This window comes from Pituophis catenifer, unplaced genomic scaffold (assembly GCF_029215685.1).
Source record: "Pituophis catenifer annectens isolate HBS135680 unplaced genomic scaffold, rPitCat1.0.hap2 SCAF_10, whole genome shotgun sequence".
NCBI classification, from domain to species: Eukaryota; Metazoa; Chordata; class Lepidosauria; order Squamata; family Colubridae; genus Pituophis; species Pituophis catenifer.
In genome coordinates, this window is record NW_027256890.1 from 17,480,524 (window position 1) to 17,502,082 (window position 21,559).

A 21,559-nucleotide genomic window follows, 5' to 3' on the forward strand; every position below is an offset into this window, starting at 1 on the left:
CGGTGGCGCGCAGGCGCAGACGAGAAAACAGAGGGTCGTGGCTGGCCGCGTCAACGTTGCAGTGGGCGTGCCCTCCTCCGCATCACACAGCGCGTTCCTTCCGAACGGGAGGGGCGGTCCTGCGTGGCCCTGACGTCGGAGGCCTGCCCGTCGCCATGGCAACGCCGCCAACGTTCTGCGCCCGCCTCTGTGACGTCACGAGCCGGACGAGGATGACGTCAGACCCCAGAATGATTTATTTGCAGATTCCGCAATAAACTCGTTTCATTCCATCTTTGGGGTGACCGTTCCCCTCCCCCCTAGGCTGAAAAGCAACCTATAAATTGCCCCCTAAAAATACAACCACACCCAAAGCCTCCTAACCAGCCATTAAAAAAAAAAAAGTGCAGGATTTGATTTTTTTATTCCCCCCATTAATCCTTGCAAATTCCGAGCATGGTTTGCGACCCCCCCAGGACACCCCGAAAAAAAAAAAGGGGGAGACAGACGCAGCGCCACTTGCAGCCCCGGCCAAGGGCTCATAAATCAGCCCAGGACTCCAATGGAGCCTCCAGGTCCAGCAGCAGTCTACCTGGAAAAGCCCTTTTCCCCCCCCCAACACCTATTCCCGGGGGGGGGCGCCGAGCCAAGCCCGGAAGCCACCCGCTCTCCCTCCTTAAAAGGAGGCCGGAGGAGCCCGGCCGGCTGCTTGCGAGGGCGCCCCCGCCTCCATGGGCGCTCGCTTGGCTCGTTCCCCGCTCGCCGCATCGGCGCTCGACTTGTCGCGCCTGGCCGCCGGGCTCAGCGCTTCCGCCTCCGCAGGCGCCGCAGTGGCGAGCCGAGCGCATGGATCGGGAGGAGGAGGAGGAGGCGGCGGCATGATGGCGGCGGCGGGAGCGGCGGGCTCGTCGGCGTCCGGCTCTTCTTCGGGCCTGGCCGGCGGGCGAGCACCGCGGCGGACGGCGGGGAACCGGCTCTCGGGGCTGCTGGAGGCCGAGGAGGAGGACGAGTTCTACCAGACCACCTACGGGGGCTTCACCGAGGTCGGCGGCGGCGGAGGACCGCGGGGGCGGGGCCAGGACGGAGGGGGCGGGGCCTGCGCGGCATTGGCTGGAATAAAGGAAGGGGGAGGGGCTAAGGATTCTTTCCAAAGCCCGCGTCCCCAACCCGTCGCCCCCGGGCCCGCCTGGATTCCCCGACCCATCCTCCCCGTCTCGGTTTCAGGGTGGGCAGGATGGGCTTTCTTGTGACAGATCTTGCAGCCTTTCCCATCTCGCCCCATCCCCACCCCATTGGGAGATGCGGGGCTACCACATCCATCATCCTGGGACACGGGTAGGGGATGGGTATTGTAGTCCAAAGGCAACGCCCGCAAGGATGGGGCTCTGGAGTCTGAAATCTTCTGGCAGGAATCGGGGGACGATGAGTACAAGGGGGACCAGTCGGACAGCGAGGACGAAGTGGACTCCGACTTCGACATCGACGAAGGGGACGAGCCCAGCAGCGACCAGGACGACTCGGTGCCCAAGAGGAAGAGGAGGGTGGTCACCAAGGCCTACAAGGTGAGGCCCTCCTGGGCAGCGCCGGCCCCAAAGCAGCCCGGTTTCAATCAGAATAGAGCTGGAAGGGACCTTGGAGGTCATCTAGTCCAGCCCCTTGCTTGAGCAGGAGACCCTACGCCTACGCCATTTCAGACAAGTGGCTGTCCAGTCACTTCTTAGAAACCTCCAGTGATGGAGCACCTACAACTTCTGGTGGCAAGCTGTTCCACTGGTCAATTGTCCTCACTGTTGGGAAGTTTCTCCTTCATTCCAGTTTGCTTCTCTCCTTGGTCAGTTTCCATCCATTGTTTCTTATTCTTCCTTTTGTTGCTTTGGAGAATAGTGTCAGCCCCTCAAATACTGGAAGACTGCTATCATGTCCCCCTCACCCCCACCCCCCGTCCTTCTTTCCTCTAGACTGGCCAAACCCAGTTCCTGCAACCGTTCTTGTCCCTGGGCCCTAAATCATCTTAGTTGCTCTTTCTGACGCTGCCCAGGAAGAGCGGATCCTATTCTTCCAGGCCCTTAAAGACTTTTTCACCCGCTTAGCGAGGTGCCACTGAGTCAGTCTGAACCTTTTGCAGGAACCCATCAAAAGCCTGAGGCTGAAGAAGCCCGATGCTCCAGCCAGCGGCTCGCAGAAGACCAGAGAGGAAAGATCGGCACCTGCAGAACTGGAAGACACGGTGGACAGTGAGTGACCCTGGAGGGAGGCAGCTCTCTGTGTGTGTGTATGTGATGCTTCCTTCTCTCCCAAGCCTGACCTGAAGCCCCCTTGCTCAGCCTCCCAGCTCCTCTTCTTCCTCCTTCCGCTCTGCAGGCCGGAAATACATGCGCCAGTCAACCACCGAACACACCCGCCAGACGTTTCTACGCCTCCAGGAGCGCCAGGTGCAGTCCAGGCGCAAGAAGGGGGGCGGCCCCAGCTACGACAGACCCCTGACCCAGGAAGAGCTCCTGAGGGAGGCCAAGATCACCGAGGAGCTCAACCTGCGCTCTCTGGGTAAACCGGGCCAATTCGATTGCAAAAGCAGCTAGTCCACATTGAGGAAGGCAGAAGCGCTTCTTCAAGGCGGCTCAGTAGCTCTCAATTATTGGCCTGTTTCGAAGGGTTTTAATCTGCGTCCCGGTCATATTTTACGGAATGCGGTGTGATGAACACCGTTGGTCTCTGGGACAAAAGGAGCAGAAATAATCCATTTTGAAAAGAGAAACGCCTCTATTATCACTTGTTTAAAAAGCAGGAAGGATTCCAGGATTTGGGGCGAGAGATTTGCCACTCCTGCCAGAGGTTGCTGGATGGGGGTGGGGGGGTCAAAAGTGGGAGCCCGCCCCATGCCGCTGAGCCCCTCCCTGAGCGCTTGGCGTTCTCTTGCAGAGACCTACGAACGTTTGGAAGCGGATAAGAAGAGGCAGGTACAGAAGAAGCGGAAATGCACAGGGCCCACCATCCGCTACTATTCGGGGACGATGCCCCTCATCTCCGAACTGGGGTACAAGGAGGAGAACGTGGATGTGGAGGGGTAAGTGCCCCCTTTCCTCGTGCCTGCTGTGCGGGGGGCAGAAACCAGCAGCTTTGCCCAGGACTTAAAAACTCACTCATCAACATAAATTTGGGGCTCAACTGCGGTCGTAAATCGAGGATTATCTCTACCACGATGTTATTTAGGACTCCTGGCTGCCATTGTGGGTCCTGCCCCAAAGGCCATTTGGAGTCTGAGAACTGACCTCTGCTTCCTTCTCTGTCTCTTAGGTTAGAGCAGGAAGGTCTTCTGGAGACCCCCTCGGCCGCTGCGCCCGCCGCAAAATGTTCCCGCACCTTCATCACCTTCAGCGACGACGAGACCTTCGAGCGCGTCTTCCCCAGAGCCCCGCCCCCCAAGCTGCCCGTCAAGGAAGTCTGCCCCGTCACCCACAAGACCGCCGTCTACCGCGACCCCGTCACCGACATCCCCTACTCCAACATCCGCTCCTTCAAGATCATCCGCGAGGCTTACAAGAAGTACATCACCGCCCACGGACTGCCCAGCGCGGGCGCCTCGGCTGCCCTGGCGGCTGGCTCCCCCATGCCCGACCCCGGCATCCGGCCCACCAGGCAGAAAATCATCATCAAGCAGAGCGTGCCGGCCACCTGAAGCCCAGGCGGCCTCTCGGTTTCCGCCACAGGTCCTTTGGCACTCTTGAGAAACCAAAATCGTGGCATAAGACCAGCATTAACACGTTTCTCGGCTTTTCGGGGGTGGTTTTAGGCAGTTTCCGACCAGTTCAAGGGGGAACCGCACCTGAACACCCCCACCCACCCAACCACCCCATCTGCAATTTCAATCTATGGTGGAAGCAGGACCCAAAATATTTCCTTTTATTTCCGGTTTATTCCTTTCTGATTCACTGCATTATCCAGATGGTGCAACGGCCCCTGAGCACAGGCAGAGTTTCTGATCTGTCACTAACAAAGCAGACATGAGCCACGATAGCTTTGTACATAATTCTGATTCTTTCTTAAAAAATTTTTTTAGATTTTTATTTCTGTTAGATTTTTGTTTCTGTTGTGACTCTCGGTTATTATTTATTTTCTGTCCTTTTTGTGTCCCATCTGGGTCTGTTGTAGAGAGTGGCTCCTTCACTCTGCTGGGAAATTCTGTCTCCCTCAAATCTTCCAAGCCTCACTGAAAAGGGATTGCCTTGGAGGGAGGCTGGATCAGGGCAGGGGAAGCTGTAATCCCAGCCATGGCTTGATATTCATTTGCTAGTATTTCTTTAAAAAAAAAATAAAAAATTATAAAAAAACATAGCTTCATAGTAAGTCCTCATTCTTAATTAAAGTGACACCATCAAAGCTGGAACAATAGTTCGGCCAGCATTCCTGGGCTGCATCGGCCAGGGGCAGCGATGATCAGCTTTAGGAATATTTTCCTGAAGATGAGACAGAGAAAGTTCACGTTTAGGTGCGAGCGCCGAGATTTTGGGATGTGAGAAAGCTCCTGCACAGGGAGGAGGTTCAAACTGAGATTTCTTCATTTGCTGGTCAAATCAGGTCAGCGGACGTTAATCTCCCAATAATCCCATTGGCAAATGGAAGAACATAAAAGTTTTATCAGAAATATTAATGGTAGAACTTGATTAGCTGGAATGGCAATCTTATTTCAACACTTCTTCACTCACACGCCTATGGGAAACAGTCTGGCCAGAAAGTGTAACCCTGTCCGTGGCTGCAAGGATGCCGCACAGAACCTCCAAGGTCAGGGGCACTGTAGCTGTGAAAACGAAAGTCAGACCGCGAGCGAGGGCTGTTGTATCCCAGTCCTGCCTGCAGTTTTCCTGGAAGCCTCTCTCGGCCAATGGAGAAGGAAAGGTACTGATTTAGACAGGCTGGGGGCCGTTTGGATCGTGGGGAGGGGGGGCTCTTCTGCTCTGAGCAAAACCAGGGAGGCTTGGCGATCAGTGGAGACTCCAGGTTCAGGGACAGTTTACCCCTATGCATCACTTGGGAGCAGGGTGATGATTGGTTAAATTTGCAGTGTGTCTTTTTTCTTTGTTTGATTGACCTCTGTGGGAATGGGGGGGGGGGTGCGAATTAAAGCAAGCAAAGATTTTTAACCACTTTACAACCATGGATGGAAGAGAAGGAGAAAGAGGGAAAGAAGGAAAAGGGGAAGGAAAGAAAAGTTGGAAGGAGAAAAAGGAAAGAAGGAAGAAAGGGCAGGAAGAAAGGAGGGAAGGAAAAGTAGAAAGGAGAGGGAGGGAGGAAAGAGAGAAGGGAGGAAAATGGGAAGGAGAAAGAAGGAAAGAGAGAAGGAAGGAAGGAAGGCAGCCTCTCCCCCCCTCCCAGGCCGGCCATTCCCCCCGCGGCCACTGGAGGCCGGCGGGGCTCCGCGGGGCGGCTGCGGAGTGATTGATAAGCGAGCCTGCCGGGCGATCCCTGCTCCGCCGCCCCCCCCCCGCCCTTCTGCCAGGCTAAAATAAAAAAGCGCTGAGCTCACCCTCCCCTCGCCCGCCTCGCCATTGGCCGCCCGCTGGGTGCACAGCGCCGGGGGGGGGGGCGGCGGGGGCCAGGCAGAGGCTGCCGCTGACCAAGGTAAGCATCCGGAGCCCTCCCGCCGCTTCTCGCTCCTCGCCGCACCTGGGCGCACCTGGGCAGGGCAGGGCGGGGGGCGCCGGCACCAGCAGACTCGCTCCTGCGGGGAGGGGGGTCTCCATCTCCCTGGCCGGCGGGGGTCCGGGGGAGACGCCGAGGCTCCTCCGGGTGCGAATTCAGCACCAAGGCTGCCTGGCCAGTCGGGAACCAGGGAAATAAACAAGCTGATCTGGGCTTGGCGTCGCCGGTACCTGGCCACACCCGTGATGGAGGGCGGGGGGGGGGGGCTACTCCAGGCCAGGAGGGCCCTCTGGTGCCAAAGATTTGGGGAACGGAGGGAGGGGGGGGGAACGGAGGGTGTGAGCTTTGCTTTGAGCTGGTTTAGCCCCGGAGAGAAAAATTCTCCCATCCAGAGGGGAGTTTTATGTGGGGATGAGACCCCTGGAGAGGGGGAAGCAAAACAGGGGTCTGGAAAGAGATCTGCCATTCAGGAACAAGAGTGCCTCTGAGCTTACAGCTGCTTTCGGCTCCAGGCTTTCCTGCACAAAAGAAGCCACCTCCCTCCCTCTCTCCCCCCACCTCATAAGAAAAGGGAGTGTGTCTTGAGAATAGGCTAAAAGCATCCAAAGAGATTGATTGTTAGGTGAATTCCCTCTAAAATGGCACCAATAAAACAACCCCCCCCCCCAAATCTGGTCTTCCAGAAGTCCTTGAAATCCTGGTTTTCCAGCATCCCTCATACTGGACAAATGCAGGTTTTCCTAAGAATTGGCGTGTTTGTGTGCACAAAATATTTTTGGCAACTTTCTTGACGATGGAGCAAAGCAGAAACCGCAGACAGGAAGCGTAAGGGAAGGGATCCTGGTTGACGATTCCTCCATTGCCGGAGAAAAAGGCGATCCAGTCCCACCGGCTTCTTGTAGGTCACCAGCGGCCAAGGCAGAAGTTCAACCCTCCAGCTCAAATTTCTACCTGCTGGCCCGGGTGAAATGTGAAGAAAGGGGAGGGGGGGAGAAGGCCTGAAGGGGACATATGCTAAACTTGTTTCTCCAATGGCAAATTCACTTGTTTCGTGGAGAGTTGGGTGGGTGGGGGATTTTTTTCCCCCTCCTAGTTTATTCCCAAAAGTTGTGCAGGTTCCACTCTTTGGGATCGACTGAATAACTGACCCCTTAGTTGCCATCGGAATGATTGATTGGCAACTGGCTGACACACACAGAGATGTTTTGCGACTTCACAGCTCGGGACAAAGAGTTGGAAAAGTCATGAAGGTGCCTAAAAAAGCAAAGTGGAGGGGGCCATCCAGCTGTGGTTCGTCCCCTCCTGCCAGTGGCCGCCACCTCAAATCTGGCTACAGCACCTGGGGGAAAAAACGGTGCCCAGCCGAGACTTCTTTCTGACAGCTTAGATTTCCATTTGCAGGGAGCTCTGGCTAAAACCACAGCAATCACTGCTCATCTTACATTTCTCAAGACATAAAAGGAGGCCTCGGGGGAACTGAATCCCCGGCCGTAAAGCGGGTGGGAGCAGAGTCAGCTGGTCCCAAAGCTCATTCAACACTCTTCTCCTTCCTCCCCGCCATAAGCAGCTGGCCAACCCAAAAGGCCAAGACCCTTTCCAGGCAGCTCAGCGGCTGCGGAATCTCTGGAGGCTGCTAAGTGCCTCTTCCATTGATACTCAAAACAATTAGGGAATCTGCAAAGGAAGGCATCAAAGGGCCCCGATGCAAGATTCATCCAGCTATCCCCCAAATTCCAGGTGGCACAGTTGGGGAGATTAGGATGATAGAGCATTCCGATAACCATGAGGCAGGGAGTTCCGCTGACCCATCCACTAATAGTGCCCCCTGTTGCTCCGTAAGCATGTTTGCAGCACGTTCTTTGGGCTTCCCGTAAGCTGCAGCTCTCCCCCCGGCCTGGCTGGGTTTTCTTGCAGGGGAGACCCTCCGCCAACTGCCTCTTGGCTACGTTCACCATGACGACTTCCTACCGACAAGAGCTGGAGAAATACCGAGATATCGATGAAGACAAGCTCCTCAAGGAACTCTCCCCGGAGGAGCTGGAGCAGCTCGATCTGGAGCTGCAGGAAATGGATCCAGAAGTAAGATCAGGGGCAGATGGGGGGTGGGTAGGGGGGAGGACTCTGCCAAACTTTGGATTTCATTCTGAAACTCTCCAAATCAAACGGATCGGAGACGGACTTGGCGCCTCTTCCGTTGAGAGATTGGGAAGCCGGCAGTCCTGCCCAAAATAGCAAAATTGTGCCATCTTTTGGGGAGAACCAGAAAGTTGTGACTTATTTAGTTGTGACTGGCCCCTATGGTAAGATGGGGGAGCAATAAATGTTATCAATATAATAAATTCATCCGTTCATTCGGCACATTTTTATCACTGCTTAAAAGATTAACTATCCCAAAACCCATCATCCTGCCCCCCTTTTAAGCACTGTTTAGGCTTTCTTTCTTTTTTTTTTTTAATTTGTATACCGCCCTTCTCCCAGAAGGCTCCTGTGCCAGGGGATACTAATGTGCCCCCCCTGCAGAGGTGCCCAATGCTCCCGGTGGGTTTTTACAGGGCGTGGGAGGAGGTTTTGCTACGGCCATCCTTGGCACCTCGATTTCTGCTCTGCTTCCTAGAACTTGATGCTCCCGGCTGGGCTCCGGCAACGGGACCAGACGAAGAAGGACCCCACGGGGCCCCTGGACCGAGACGCCCTGATGCAGCACCTGGAGAAGCAGGCAATAGAAGTGAAGGAACGGGAAGACCTGGTGCCCTTCACGGGGGAGAAGAAAGGTCAGGGCTGCGTTGCCCACCTGGCCTCCACTGTCCATGCCAGCAAGTTTGGGGTCCCTCCTTCCCTCCCCAGAGGGTTTCAAGACCCCGAGGGAGAAGGGGAGAGCCAGCCCCAACCAGAGCAGAGAAACCGAGGAGGAAATTTTACTGCATCCGCTTTGCCAGCCAAAAACGCTTCTCTCCACGCCTCGATTAGGAGTCCATCCCTTGGACCAAAACGAAGATTTTCCTGAACATCCCCTCTGTTCTTTTCGCTTCTTCTGCTTCCTGGATTCATGGTTTACCAATAAAGGAGAATATTTGTAGCTCAGGGTTGAAATGAGGGTCCTTGGTGCTCTCTGAGCTTTTCTTGCAGGCGTTTCATGACAGTGCTAGTGAGGTTTGCTGCGAATACTCCTTCTGGGACTGATGACGTGACTTAGTGGAGTCATGAAACGCCTGCAAGAAAAGGACCAAGCTCAGGACCCCTCATTAGCTGTTTAAAAAGAAAAAAAAATAGTTTCTCACCAAATTCAAGCCCTTTGGCAACCTTTCTCACCCCCTTCTCAAACTGTCAGCTTGATGACAGTTTGTCACTGGAATATTAAATATTTTTTCTTCCCTGCTCTTGTGGGCTCAGAAAGGGCTCCGTGCTGGTGTCTTCTCGTTTATTTATTTATTTATTTATTTATTTATTAAATTTTTATACCGCCCCCTCTCCCGAAGGACTCGGGGCGGTGAACAGCCAGAATTAAAAACACACAATACGAATATTAAAATACATTAAAACAGAATTAAATTGTCTTAGGCTTCCCAATTTAAAACCCCTTTATCCATAAAATTCACCCAATTAAAAATTTTTAACCCAGCCCGGCTTGCTGAAATAAAAAAGTTTTCAGGGCCCGGCGGAAGGTCCGGAGGTCCGGGATTAGTCGTATCCCTGGGGGTAGCTCATTCCAGAGGGCGGGTGCCCCCACAGAGAAGGCTCTTCCCCGGGGGGTCGCCAGCCGACATTGCCTGACAGACGGCACCCTGAGGAGACCCTCTCTGTGGGAGCGTGTTGGCCGGTGGGAGGTTATCGGAGGCAGAAGGTGGTCTCGTAAATAGCTGGGTTTAAGCCAAAGGCACCTCTTCTTCCTTCCTTCTTTCCTTCCTTCCAGAACTGAATCGCCCAACATCTGACTGCTATTAATAAATCTGGAACTTCCTCTCTGTGTCCAAATTGCCGGCGTGAATGAAGGCCGTTTCAGGGACATTAGAGAGGGACCCATTCCAGACAGTAGGACACAGATTGTCATCAAACTGTTGGGAATCCCTGCAATGCTAATGTTCAATGGGAGGGGAAAACTGAGGGGAGGGGATAATTTTGCAGAGCTGATGGATGGGAAGGAAGAAAGGAGGAGGGAGGGAAGAAGGAAGGAAGGAAGGAAGGAAGGAAGGAAGGAAGGAAGGAAGGAAAGAAGGAAGGAAGGAATTTTGAGAGCTCTAGTTGCTTATAAAGGAGGCTGAGTCCCCCACTGCACTACACCTGACTTCAATTTCTTTGCATCCTCCTTTTCTCTTCCGTTTCTCACCCTTTTCCGTCTCTCTCTCCCTGCAGGGAAGCCTTTCGTCCCAAAAGTTGAGAAGAAAGAAGTCATCAAAGAAGAGGACGTGATCCTGGAGCCGGAACTGGAAGAAGCTTTGGCCAACGCCACCGACGCCGAAATGTGCGACATCGCAGGTAAGAAGGGGGCCGACAGGTGCCAAAGAGCGAGCCACATCCAAGGCCCCCGTAGAGCCTCCCTATCCAGGGGCAGTTGGCTGCGAAACGCCCCTTTGCTGCTGCTGTTGCAGGCGGGGGCCCCAATCCCGCTTTGGATCAATGCTTCTTCGTAGCCTGCAAATCCCACAGGAGATCAACCCCTCTGCATTTTGCAGAGAAGCGGCCTCGCCTGGCCCAGCCAGTGGCAGAGAAACGGGGAGGGGGAGGGGGTCAGCGCCTGCCCCACATCAACACTCAGCAAGAGTCCCTCGACAGGTGTAAGCCGATAGGGCAGCAGCCTTTCTCCTTTTAGTCCCTGCCTGGCACTCGGCCAGCCCTGTTGCCCGCTCAGTTTTAGAAACGGAGCCAGGCTGGGCTTGGCCGGGCCAGAGAATGCCTGATTTTGCAGCAAACCCGGTTATTTTTTGAACCCGGATCCAACTGGGCTTGTTTTCCTTCTGCTTCCTTGCAGCCATCCTGGGCATGTACACCCTGATGAGCAACAAGCAATATTACGAAGCCATCTGCAGCGGCAACATCACCAGCACGGAAGGCATCAACAGTTGAGTGGGAAGGGTTGGGTTTCAGGGAAGAGAAACACTTAGAGAGAGGAGTCCCTTTCCCCCCATGTTTCTAGTCCTCATGACAAGCCACGCCTTCCCCTGCCTCGGCTGCGGGGGTGAGAGAAGCAGAGAAGTCACTTCGGCTGGTGGGACATTAAGGTTTTTCTACCGTGTTGTTACAGGGCACATTTCAAATAGTTTGGGCAGGTAGAGATAATTTGATTCCCTGCCAGCGGAAGGGCTTCGAGGAGACCCCTACCCAATTCTCTTGATTCAAAAGATGCCCCTACCCAATTTACCAGCCCAGAACAACTCCCACATTCAGCCCGGGGACAAGAAAATGTCTCGCTTGGCTGAACAAATGTGTCATTCACTACACAGCTCATCATCCCCTGCCAAGGGGGGGGGAATCACCCGGGGGGGAACGGAAGAGGGTGGTCTTCAGGCTAGGAGCCTCTGTTGGCTTCCATTTCGCTTCTCGGCCAAAGATCAAGACTTCAGGGCAACACCAAGATGTGAGAAGAGGGTCAGACAGCCCTTTCTCCCCCAACCCGCCTCACCCCCAATCCTCTTCTGCGCAGGTGTCGTTCAGCCAGACAAGTACAAGCCGGTCCCGGACGAGCCCCCCAACCCCACCAACGTTGAAGAAACCCTGGCAAAAGTCCGAAGCAACGACAGAGGCCTGGAAGAGGTGAACCTGAATAACATCCAGGTGAGTGCCAAACCCCAAAGATGACCCCACAGTGAATTGACCAATGGAACGGTCCTATCCTGGGGTTATCCTGTTCTTAGTCCTCAACCTTCGGCCGTTTGTCGAACAACAATTCCAAGTTATGACTGCCCTGCAAAAAGTAACTTAATGGCCTGTACTCACACTTAAAAATTGTTGCTCCACTCTGCGGTTATCAGATCACAATTTGGGTGCTTGGCACTGTCTCGACTTTACGACCAGTTGCAGCATCCTGCAGTCATGGGAGCACGATTTGCGGCTTTTTTTTGCCTGTTGGGGAGCTGGATTCGCTTAATGACTGTTGTAAAAAGGGCTGCAAACCTGATTCCAATTACGACAGCAATGACTTCTGACAGAAGTTCTGACTCCAGTGGAGGTCGTAAGTCGAAGACTACAGGAAAGCAGCTCATATCGTGAACACGGAAGTTGTCGTTCACACCTCACACTTGCAAGAAGGTCACAATTTTTCCTTGCCAGCAGCTTCAAATTAAGAATCTGGAAAGGAAGAGGTGGCATAAAAGGAAAGGCCGATGAGGAGGGCCGAGGAAAAACGTGGCCATCCAAGGTGTCACCTCTACAAAAATGGCCGTTTCCTCTCTTCTCTCGCGCAGGACATCCCCATCCAGACCCTGAAGGAGATCTGCGAAGCGATGAAAACCAACACTCAGGTGAAGAAGCTCAGCTTAGTGGCCACCAGAAGCAACGATCCCGTGGCCCACGTAAGCTCCCCAGATCCTCTTCCAGGGATCGGCACCCAGCGGCCGTTGAGTCTGATTCCCCCCCACACACCCACCGGTGATGCTCTCCTCCTCCAACCCCTTTTCCTATCCAGGCGGTGGCCGAGATGCTAAAGGAGAACAAAAGCCTCCAGAGTCTCAACATCGAGTCCAACTTCATCACCAGCGCAGGGATGATGGAGGTCATCAAAGCCATGAAGGGAAACAGCACCTTGGCCGAACTGAAGGTGGACAATCAGGTGAGGGGGCCCTTAACGTTAAGCTGGTGGACTACAACTCCCAGAATTCCACAGCCAGCTTGCTTGCTGGCTGGGGAATTCTGGGAGTTGAAGTCCACCCAGCTTAAAGTTGACAAGGTTAAGAAGTCCGACACCATCAAGCCAGACTTTGAGATCCTGCATTTCCCCAACTGGGGAACAATGACATTTTAGACACCCTCCCAAGTTTCCACCTGACACGGCTTCCCCTCCCTCCTTGCAGCGCCAGCGGCTGGGCGACTCGGTGGAGATGGAGATGGCTGCCATGCTTGAGAACTGCACCTCCATCACCCGGTTCGGGTACCACTTCACGCAGCAGGGCCCCAGAGCCCGAGCCTCCATCGCCATCACCAGGAACAATGAACTGCGTAGGTTGGCCAAGAGTGGAGAGAGAGAGAGAGAGGGAGAAGGAGTAATGCGGGGGAGGGAAGAAATGGATAGGGAAGGAGGAAGGAAGGAGAAGGAGCAATGGGATACAAGAAAGAGAAAGGGAGGGAGGGAGGGAGGGAGGGAAACAGACGGGGAAGTGGAAGATAGGAGAGAGGATGAGAAAGGGAAGGATGGGGTAGAGAAGCGAAGAAGGAAGGAAAAGGGGGATGGGAAGGGAAGGATGAGAAAGGGAAGGAGAGGGAGGAGGTGAGAAGAGGAGAGGATGAGGAAGGGAAGGAAAGGATGGGATAGGGAAGGGAAGAAGGAAGGGAAGGAAGGAAGAAGGGAGGGAGGGGAAGGGTAGAATGAGAAAGGGGAGGGGACGGAGGGAGGGAAGGAAGGAGAGGGAGGGGCTGGATCAGCGAGGGAGAGGGGTCTTTTGCCCAGCCCTCTTCCTTTTCATCTTTTTTTTCCCTTTTGCAGGACGCAAACAGAAGAAGACATAAATTGGGGGTACAATCCATCATCCCAGAAGCGACTTTCATGGCTCAGGCATCTCCCCACGGCTATCACTCCAAAGCAGCCCAAGAGCAATTCTGGGGCTCACGTGCCCCAACTCAGGTTTTTCTCCTCCCTTCACCTCCGAGGGCCCCCCTGCCTTTGAAATACCTCTGTAAATAAAGAGATCTGAATGATGCATACCCCCTCCGGAGGGATGAAATGTCTTCCTTCCTCCCAACCGGCTTCGTCTGCCGCGGAAGCAATTTTTTTAAACAGTTAAGGTTCTTGATTATAGCTGGTCCTCGATTTACGGCCACAACTGAGCCCAAAATATAACTTCAAATGGTCACTAAATGAATTGTTGTAAGTCAAGGACTACCTGTACTTGGTAGGCAGGAATTCTGATCGTAGACTTGGGGGCCCTGGGGACATCTTTTCCTTATACAAAGGGGCCTGGGGTCTTGGTGGAAGGAGGGAGGGAGGGGCTTGGTTCTCCAGTCCACACTAAAGGCAGCTGAGACCCTTCTGAGATGATTATTGAACATTTAAGCACTGGGTGGGGGGGGGAAGCTTCATCGGATTCCTTCGCTGGGGTCAAGGAATGGCTCAAAGATTAGGGGAGGGTCAGACCTATCTAGGCAACCTGGGATGGGGGGGGCAAGAGAAATAAGAAACAGTTGTGGGGGGGGTGGGGGGGAGGACAGAGAGGACCTGAACAGGTCCCAATTCGCCTTGATTTTCCTCTCGGCCAGTCTGGCTTCCGGTGTCCCAGAGCTGCCGTCCCGGCCTGAAACCAGAGAAGACCAAGGCCGCCCGCTGTCCAAAGAAGCTGCCACGGGGGAGAATTATCCCAAGCAGGTGTTGCTGGGCGCAACCCCCAGCCCGTCCTTGAGACACAGCAGGAGAAATGGGAGAAGCAGAGGGTCGGGTTGCAAGGATCCTGGAATGGCCGCCTAAGGAGGAGGAGGAGGAGGAGGAGGAAGGGGAGGTGGAGTCCCAGGTCTCTGAAATTCCCAAGAACGGTGCAAATCCTTGCCTGCAGGGAGCGTGCAAGAAACGGCTTTTACCGTGTAAAGAAAGGAACGAACAAAAGTGCATTTAAAACTGCTCTATCCGCAGGCACCCAAATATAGGTTATGAGCGGAAAAACAAATGGGAATTCGAACTGTATTAAACCGGCACCCAGTTTCCTAATTCTCAGACCTAAACCTCTCGGACAACGAGTTGGGTCCTTTTTTTACTTTCCAAAATAGAAAATCAGATTTCCCATCTTCGTGGTCCTGCGCGATATAAATAAGGAACAGCAGCTGAGTTCCTGAGGGAGAAGCCCAGCTCTTTATCCGTCTGGCTGAATAGCAGCAGTTCCCCTAAATTCTGTTTTTATTTACTTTAAAGATGTCTTCGGGGCTTTTCTTCTCCAGCCGCTCCCTTGCTCAGAAACTGCTTGGAAATTTTCCAACGAACTTAAAAAACGGTGGTGTCGGAAATGCACCCAGGGAAACAAAATGCAAACTGCAACCAAAGAGGAATAAACGCCAAAAACCGTACTACTAAAAGACAAAACACGAAGGTGGCAAAAGGATGCTTTCAATGCACAAAGGTCACAGTGTCCGAGCCAAAAGTGCATTTTCTGTTGGTTGTGCTGTTTAATTCCAGATTTCCAGGTGTTCCTCGCACACTTCCAAGGCACAGCCAGGGTGGGGTGGGGATTTTCCGTCCGCCATCAGGACGGAGGCAGCACTGGGGGCTCCTCCTCGTCAGAATCGAACTCCACGTTCTCGTCTTTGACCCATTTGCCAGACCCATCCTCAATCCATCCCGAACTGCAAGAAAAGGAAGGAAATTTGGCTGAGGAAGGAGACTCCAGAATAACCCATAACCTCCCCCGGGTCTCTTCCCTGCCGTTACCTTTTCAGCTTCAGGTAATGCTCCAAAGTGCGTCGCTTCTCCGGATCGTTGGGCTCGGATGATTTCTGCGTTCTGCGCCCCTTTCCTTGACGGGCAGACTTCTTCTTTTGAGACTCTGCGAGAAAGAACGACCGTGAAAATGACTTAGTTTTGCTCAACTGGGGTTTGTTTATTTATTTATCATGAAATTTATTTGCCCCCATCTGGTATCCAGAGACTTTGGGCGGCTATAAAGTGATAAGCCATGTTTAAGCCACCTTTCATGCACAAATGCTGCTTCTTGGACCTAAAGAAGATTCACGTCCCACGTTCCCTCTTCCTGTCCTCGACACTTCCCTGGCTAACACTCTGGTCCTTTCCCAGGGTTAGGGTTTATGCTCCCTGTGAGGTGGATCTCCCATCTCTGCCCGTTTTGTGTCTGGGCTTACTTACAAGATCTCAAAACGGCTTCTGACCTGCTGTTGCGTGCCTGCAGCCGGACAAACGGGCAGAGGGGCTCGCTTCCTCTTCAACCTGCCGCTCTTCCTCCACCGAGTCAGAACCGGAGGGTTTGGGCATCCAGGGGGACTCCACTGCTCTGAAGCTGGCAGTCGCCCCCGAAGTGCTGGCACCGGCCTCGTTCCTGCACCAAATCAGAAACGGCAGAGTTCCAGACATTCCTATTAAGGGACCTTCCTGGCAGAGAAAGCAGAGAACCAGCAGTTGGCCCTTTCCAGATGTGGGTCTCACCTTTTGGGGCGGCAGCAGCTGCTGTAGGGCACGGTTTTCAGCAAGGCATTCTGGGTAATCCTCCTTATTTGGGCAAGCAATGGCGCCGGTCCCTGAGCCACCTAGAAAGCAAAGCCAGACTCTGGAGGGGTTTTAATTTAACCTACTAAGTTCTCAGCGGCGACTCTAAGGCTCCCTCGGTGCTAAGCATTTATTTCAGAATAAGGACTTATTTTTAAAGAAATGCACCCTGTGGGAAAGAGCAGCGCCCAGGATCTACCTGGGTGCCATTTTCTTCCGCGTCCAGGTACGCCTGATGCTGACGCTTCTGAATTTCATTCTCGAGAGAGCGTTTCTTCCCGTAAAACTTCTGCAAACCTGCGATGGAGAAGGTCAAAAAACGTGCTCAGCAGCCGGTCTTTTAAGCCATCTGGAGGAAGCAAAATCTCAGGGCCTCAGTCTTCCCTGTCTGTAAAATGGGACTAAGCTCTCTGCGGCTTGTAAAGGCATGCAAACCGATTTGGCAGAGAGCCTCACCGAGTTCAGAGTCAGGGTTAGGTGCTCACCCTGGTTGCAAAGCTGAGAGGGGATACTGAAATTAGCTGAAGGCCCGAGCCCAGGAGGATCCTGGCAGACTTACTGGCTAAGTGTTTCTTTCCAGAACGGTGAACCGTGAGCATGTCCAGAGTGTCAAAAACCGGCCGCTGGAAGCAGACAGTGCAGGAATACCTAGAAAAGGGAGGGAGGAAAGTGGGGCCGGGCTGTGGGGACTGAGAGGCAGTCTTTGCATCCCTCAAACCTTATGCAGAGAGCAGGCTTAGGATTCACACTCGCAAGCAAGACCTTACCTGCCATCGCGCATCAACAAGGCTTCGTCCTCGGGAATATAATGGGCCAGAAGCTCCGCCACCCTCCGTTTCTGGATAGGGAGCAAAGAAGGAAGAAATCCAACAGGTCAGGTTGTTTGCAGAAGCATGGGAGAGAGAGACAGAGAGAGAGAGAGAGACCACAGGGCACCTTTCCAGGTGTGAAGCGCTTCCTACAACAACCCAGCGAGGGAGACCCGGTGGCTATTGTCGTGCTCTAGGGAGGGAGGAAGTGGGGGGGTTGAAAGGAAGAGGGCGAGCCCCCCTTTTTCCTAGTCCAGCAGCCCCCCCCCGAATGGTGGCCTTCCTGGATTCTGGACTACAATCCCCATCTTCTGGCTGTCGACGACTGGATCTGCAATGCAACCCTTAGAGGCAATCTGCTCTGGCCTGCACTCTGCACATGCTCCGGCACCGCCTGGACACTGAGCAGCAAAGAGCTGCGAGCAAAGGACGGGGGGGGGGACCCCGAGCAGAAGAGCCCCAGACGCCCCCTCCTCACCTTCAGCACCTGCAGCTGGCTGGGGTCGTCGCCCTCCCGCTTAAAGGACATGCTCCCCCCTCCCCCCAAAAAACCCCACTCGCCCCACCGCTGCCCCCCGCCCGGGACAGGCACGGGCTTTCGTCCTGGAGGGAGGACCGGACTACATTTCCCAGCAGGCAGCGGGCTGGCCGAGCCCTTTCCCCGCTCCGCCAATCAGGGCGCGACTCCCGGCGGACCGGCAGGGGGCGCTCCGGCCTACTTTCCTCTGCGGTCTGCAGGCGAGGGACTCCATTTCCCAGCAGGCCCCGCGGGGAGTTTTCTTTGCTTTGGCCGCTGCGAAAGCAGAGCCCGGAAATTTTGCAAAATTATGCATCAAAATAAAAGATCATGAAATTATATTTTTATTGTCCCTTTCCCCCCCCCCTCCCATTGCAATGAGAAAAAAGCCCTTCTTTCTGGGACTACACCCCCCATCCTCCTTTGCGGGAGGGGTACCATGGGCCATGTAGTTCTCTGCCCCCCAAACTCGGGGGGAGGGGGAAGCAAATGTGGGGAGGGGGGCAGGCACTTCAATGGGCAAAGCAGCCAGGATCGACGTCGGGGGGGGGAATTTTTAAAACAGTGGAACTTATTTGAAATAAGGGGTGGGGGGAGGCTGGGGGGAGGGGCCAGGACCACAACTCCCAGCAGCCTTTGCGGGCGATCAGCTGGCCGGGAGGGCGGGGCCGGGGGGGGGCTTCTGTTCAACTGTCCGCCGGAGCGCCGCAGCCGCGATCTCGGGGGTCTCCATGGGGCCCCTCCTGCGGGGCCTGGCGGGGGGCGCCTGCTGAGATGCCCCGGGCGGGCGGTGGGCAGCGGGGCCGCAGCTTCCTTCCCTCCTCGGGGCGAGCCTGGCGGGCGGCGGGATGGCCTCCCCCTCCGGGCAGGGGTCTCCGGGGGCCGCGGGGCTGCTGCGGGGGAGCCGGGCGCGGTCCTACGGCAGCCTGGTCAGCTCGCCCGTGCGCGAACGGCGGCTGGAGCACCAGCTGCGCCCCGGAGACACCCTGCAGGGCCTGGCCGTCATGTACGGGGTGACGGTGAGCGAGCGAGCGAGCGCGCCCCGCCCCGGGCTGGCTGGGTTGGGAAAGGCGGCAGCCCCTGAGCATGCACAGAGTGGGCTTCCAGAAGGGGAACCACCCGAATCTGCAAGAAGCAGTCAGAGCCCCCCCCCTTCTAAGATAGACTGCCGCTCTCCGGGGAAGCTCCGTTGTTGCAAGGGCCACCCGATCCCGTCTCCTTCAGAGCTGGGTATTTCCTCTTCTAAACCAGACCCCCCCCCCCAAAAAAAAAAATCTGCAGGGAAGCTCAGTTTTAGTTTAGCCACAACTCCCATAAGCCACAGCGGGCGGCCCAGCACCACCAGGTCAGAGGCTCTGCCTGTGCAGAATCTCTCCCAAAATTTTGCCCCTAAAAATCAGCCCAGGGACCCTGGGATCTACAATTCGAACTTTAAACTTTGGCACAGAGAGGACCAGGGGATGTTGGGTCTGCTCGGGGTGGTGTTTTTTTTGACCGATGAGGACTAGCCCCTTGCTTTGTCCCCCTTCCGCCTTGCATCCGTCTCCGTTCCTTTTCCAGACGGAGCAGATCAAGAGGGCCAACCGGCTGTACACCAACGACTCCATCTTCCTCAAAAAGACTCTCTTGATCCCCACCAAGCCCAAAGCTTTGTCCAACGGACTGAACTTGGAGGAGGAGGAGGAGGAGGAGGAAGGGCAGGGGGAGGCCATCCCGCCCGAGTCGACCAAAAAGCAGAAGCAGTCCCGGAAGAACGGCTCTTCGGGGGGCTCGGTCCCCAAACATGACCTCTCGGCTGCCGATTTTCTCTTCAAACTGGATTCAGAGATCCGCCGATCCAAGCAAGCGGCCACCAAGAAGCTGCGGGAAGGGGAGAGCAGGTGAGTGAGGGGAGGGGGGGTTGCAGGGAGCAGAGGATTAACAGGGTGGGGGGGGTCTACATGCAAGCCCAGGTTGCTTGCCCGGAGCGCTGTTTTAGGTAGCTCGGCGCAAATGAGCCAAGTTGCATCGGGGAATGAATAACTCAACTCAAATGAGCCAAGTTGCATCGGGGAATGAATAACTCGACTCCTTTTCTTCTCGGGATGGAGGCGGAAGTGTGGAAGTGTCATAGCTTTTTACTATGTTCACTACCTAAAAAAAACAGTTAAGACCTGAGTCAGGCGTGGATGGGGCACCACCAGGTAATTCCAGGCCGGCAGGATATTAATACATGTTCATGAAACTCACCTTTTATTAAACCTGACTAAACGTTGTTTGGGCCTCTGTGGGCCACCAGGGGGCGCCCTTGCTTTAAACGATTTTGGATTCTCTCTTGTATGTTGTTTTAAATTCTTACAAAAGACACCCATGAGCGTTGCAGGCTCTTAAACTGCTGGTGGGGAAATGTTAACAGCTTCCTCTATTTTCCTCCCACCCTATAACAATGAATTTTCATTTTTATTTCATATTTTGGTCTAATTTCTACAGCCGCCCGTCTCAAGAAGTGACTCTGGGCGGCGTGCTTTAAAAACTAATTGAAACAATCAAGACGGTACAAAATAAATACAGATGGCATCAAATGAGGCTACTAATGGATGTTAACCCAGCCAGGAAACGCGGGTGGGCGGGTGGCTTGGCTTGGCTTGGTGGTAGACTGCCCCTCACTCTGGAGGCTCGGCGTCTATTTCGCTCGAATTCATCCATTGCAGCTAAAGGATGTTTTCTTGAAATGCCAGGCATAGAAACTGGGCAAGATTGTCTTCCCTGGCACCCACTGGCACTTAGTGTCAGCCCTCTCCCTTTCCTCCCCCCCTGCAGGATTTTGGGGGAGGCATCAGGAACGAACCCCATGCCTTCCTCCTCCGGCTCCTACCAGGGTGAGCCTTCGCCCCAGACCCAGCAACGGGCAGTCCTCGGCCCTGTGCCCCTCACCCGGATCGCCTGTGCAGACGCTCTGCTCGACCAGGAGGACGAAATCTTCAAGCTCTGAGACCCCCACCCCAAAAGGCCGCCGGCATCAGCCTGACCCCCATCACGCTATGGGGAAGAACAGATGCCACCCAAAAGGGACCCTTGGGGCAGAGGACCCCTCCTCGCCAGCTCCGGTTTCAGTTCTGCTTCCCTTGGACCCCCCCCCCCTCCACAAGGCAGCCAGGATGATGGGCGCCTGAGTGGGCCCCTTGCTTCGTTTGCCCCCCCTCACCTCCTACCCCTAATATTTATTGCCTCAAGTTCTTCTTTGGCCAATAGCACCTCCTCCCTCTGCCTTCTCAAGCTGTTCGGGTCCATCCCAAGCGTGTCAGAGGGCAGACTCCTGGGAAGGGCTGTGGAGTATGGGCCAGAGGGGAGGATAGTGAGCAGCCCCCCCACCACCCACCCCTACCAACCCTCCGTCTTCTGATTTTTCTCGTTTGGAATTTGTGGCCCCTATTCTCTGATTAAAAAATGCAGTTTTGCGAATTGTGTGTGCTGCTGTTGTCTGTGCTGAATATTTTTTCAGGAAGTGACACCCGAGAACGCCCTGGGGGTCTTCAGTACTCCCAGGAATCCTCTCCCCCCCCCCACATGGAGTCCCAAGGAGCCTCCCTGTCGCACATCTCTGCGTGATTCCTTTGCTCTGGTCAGGCTGATGCGAATGGGATCCGATTAGCTGCCCAACGTTCCTGCAATGGAGGCCCCAGAGAAGGGCTTTTCCTTCCTGAGGGTGCCTGGGACTCTCTCCTGATGAGTCCCTGGCCTGAGATAGAGCCCTTTTTCCTTCCTCAAGGGAGGGGGGAAAAAACAACCCCAGAAACACAGCACTTGAAAAACCAAAATCAGTGTATTTTCAGATTTTTGCGTTCCCTGAGACAAAAATTCCACACTGGGGAAAAGTCCAAACACAAGAGATAGGAAGGAGATGGGAGGGGGGGGACATTCCTGAGTTTCCCCCACCCCAAAAAACCAAGCTAGGAATCCATTTCATTTCCAGAGGCTCAGAAAAGCCCCCCTCCCCCATATTTCAGGCAATTCCAGCCAAAGGGAAAGGGGGAGGGGTCCCCTTGAGGGCACAAAGCAGATCCGATTCTGAGTTTCAGCTCACCGCAGATGCCGTAACAGGAAGCAAAAAGGAACGAGCTTTCCCCTCTTTCCCAACTGACCACAATCCCCCCCCACAATCCACATTGTGAAGAAAAAAAAAAACCACATCCTTTGACCAGAAGGAATTGTCCATCGAGTGGAGTGCACCCCATTCGCATTCAGGGACCCTTCCATCCAGCTGAAGAAGCCAAGCGCTTTCATTCCAAG

General features: G+C 54.6%; 4 protein-coding genes across 4 annotated transcripts; 3 read left to right on the forward strand and 1 right to left on the reverse strand.

Annotated features, from left to right (window-relative positions):
- Positions 1–465: 465 nt before the first annotated feature.
- On the forward strand, positions 466–4,303 carry VPS72 (vacuolar protein sorting 72 homolog). Its single transcript, XM_070950485.1, is given in 7 exon segments — positions 466–688; positions 690–1,022; positions 1,389–1,541; positions 2,105–2,213; positions 2,341–2,523; positions 2,899–3,043; positions 3,274–4,303. Coding segments are annotated over 7 exon segments (1,452 nt in total). The 5' UTR covers positions 466–541; the 3' UTR covers positions 3,656–4,303.
- Positions 4,304–5,492: 1,189 nt separating this feature from the next.
- On the forward strand, positions 5,493–13,463 carry TMOD4 (tropomodulin 4). Its single transcript, XM_070951372.1, has 10 exons — positions 5,493–5,595; positions 7,531–7,695; positions 8,231–8,387; positions 9,967–10,089; positions 10,583–10,672; positions 11,255–11,385; positions 12,015–12,122; positions 12,236–12,379; positions 12,621–12,765; positions 13,250–13,463. The coding sequence occupies exons 2-10, from the start codon at positions 7,570–7,572 to the stop codon at positions 13,270–13,272; spliced, it is 1,047 nt and encodes a 348-aa protein (XP_070807473.1). The 5' UTR covers positions 5,493–5,595; positions 7,531–7,569; the 3' UTR covers positions 13,273–13,463.
- A 947-nt stretch (positions 13,464–14,410) lies between these two features.
- SCNM1 (sodium channel modifier 1) lies at positions 14,411–17,318 on the reverse strand. Its single transcript, XM_070951373.1, has 8 exons — positions 17,252–17,318; positions 16,732–16,802; positions 16,524–16,612; positions 16,164–16,261; positions 15,905–16,005; positions 15,631–15,797; positions 15,176–15,290; positions 14,411–15,090 (listed from the first exon to the last, which is right to left on the reverse strand). Exons 1-8 carry the CDS (start codon positions 17,300–17,302, stop codon positions 14,991–14,993), a joined length of 792 nt encoding a protein of 263 aa, XP_070807474.1. The 5' UTR covers positions 17,303–17,318; the 3' UTR covers positions 14,411–14,990.
- Positions 17,319–18,060: 742 nt separating this feature from the next.
- Positions 18,061–20,731, forward strand: LYSMD1 (LysM domain containing 1). The gene is made up of 3 exons (XM_070951114.1): positions 18,061–18,309; positions 18,851–19,170; positions 20,090–20,731. Exons 1-3 carry the CDS (start codon positions 18,139–18,141, stop codon positions 20,259–20,261), a joined length of 663 nt encoding a protein of 220 aa, XP_070807215.1. The 5' UTR covers positions 18,061–18,138; the 3' UTR covers positions 20,262–20,731.
- The last annotated feature ends 828 nt before the right edge of the window (positions 20,732–21,559 follow it).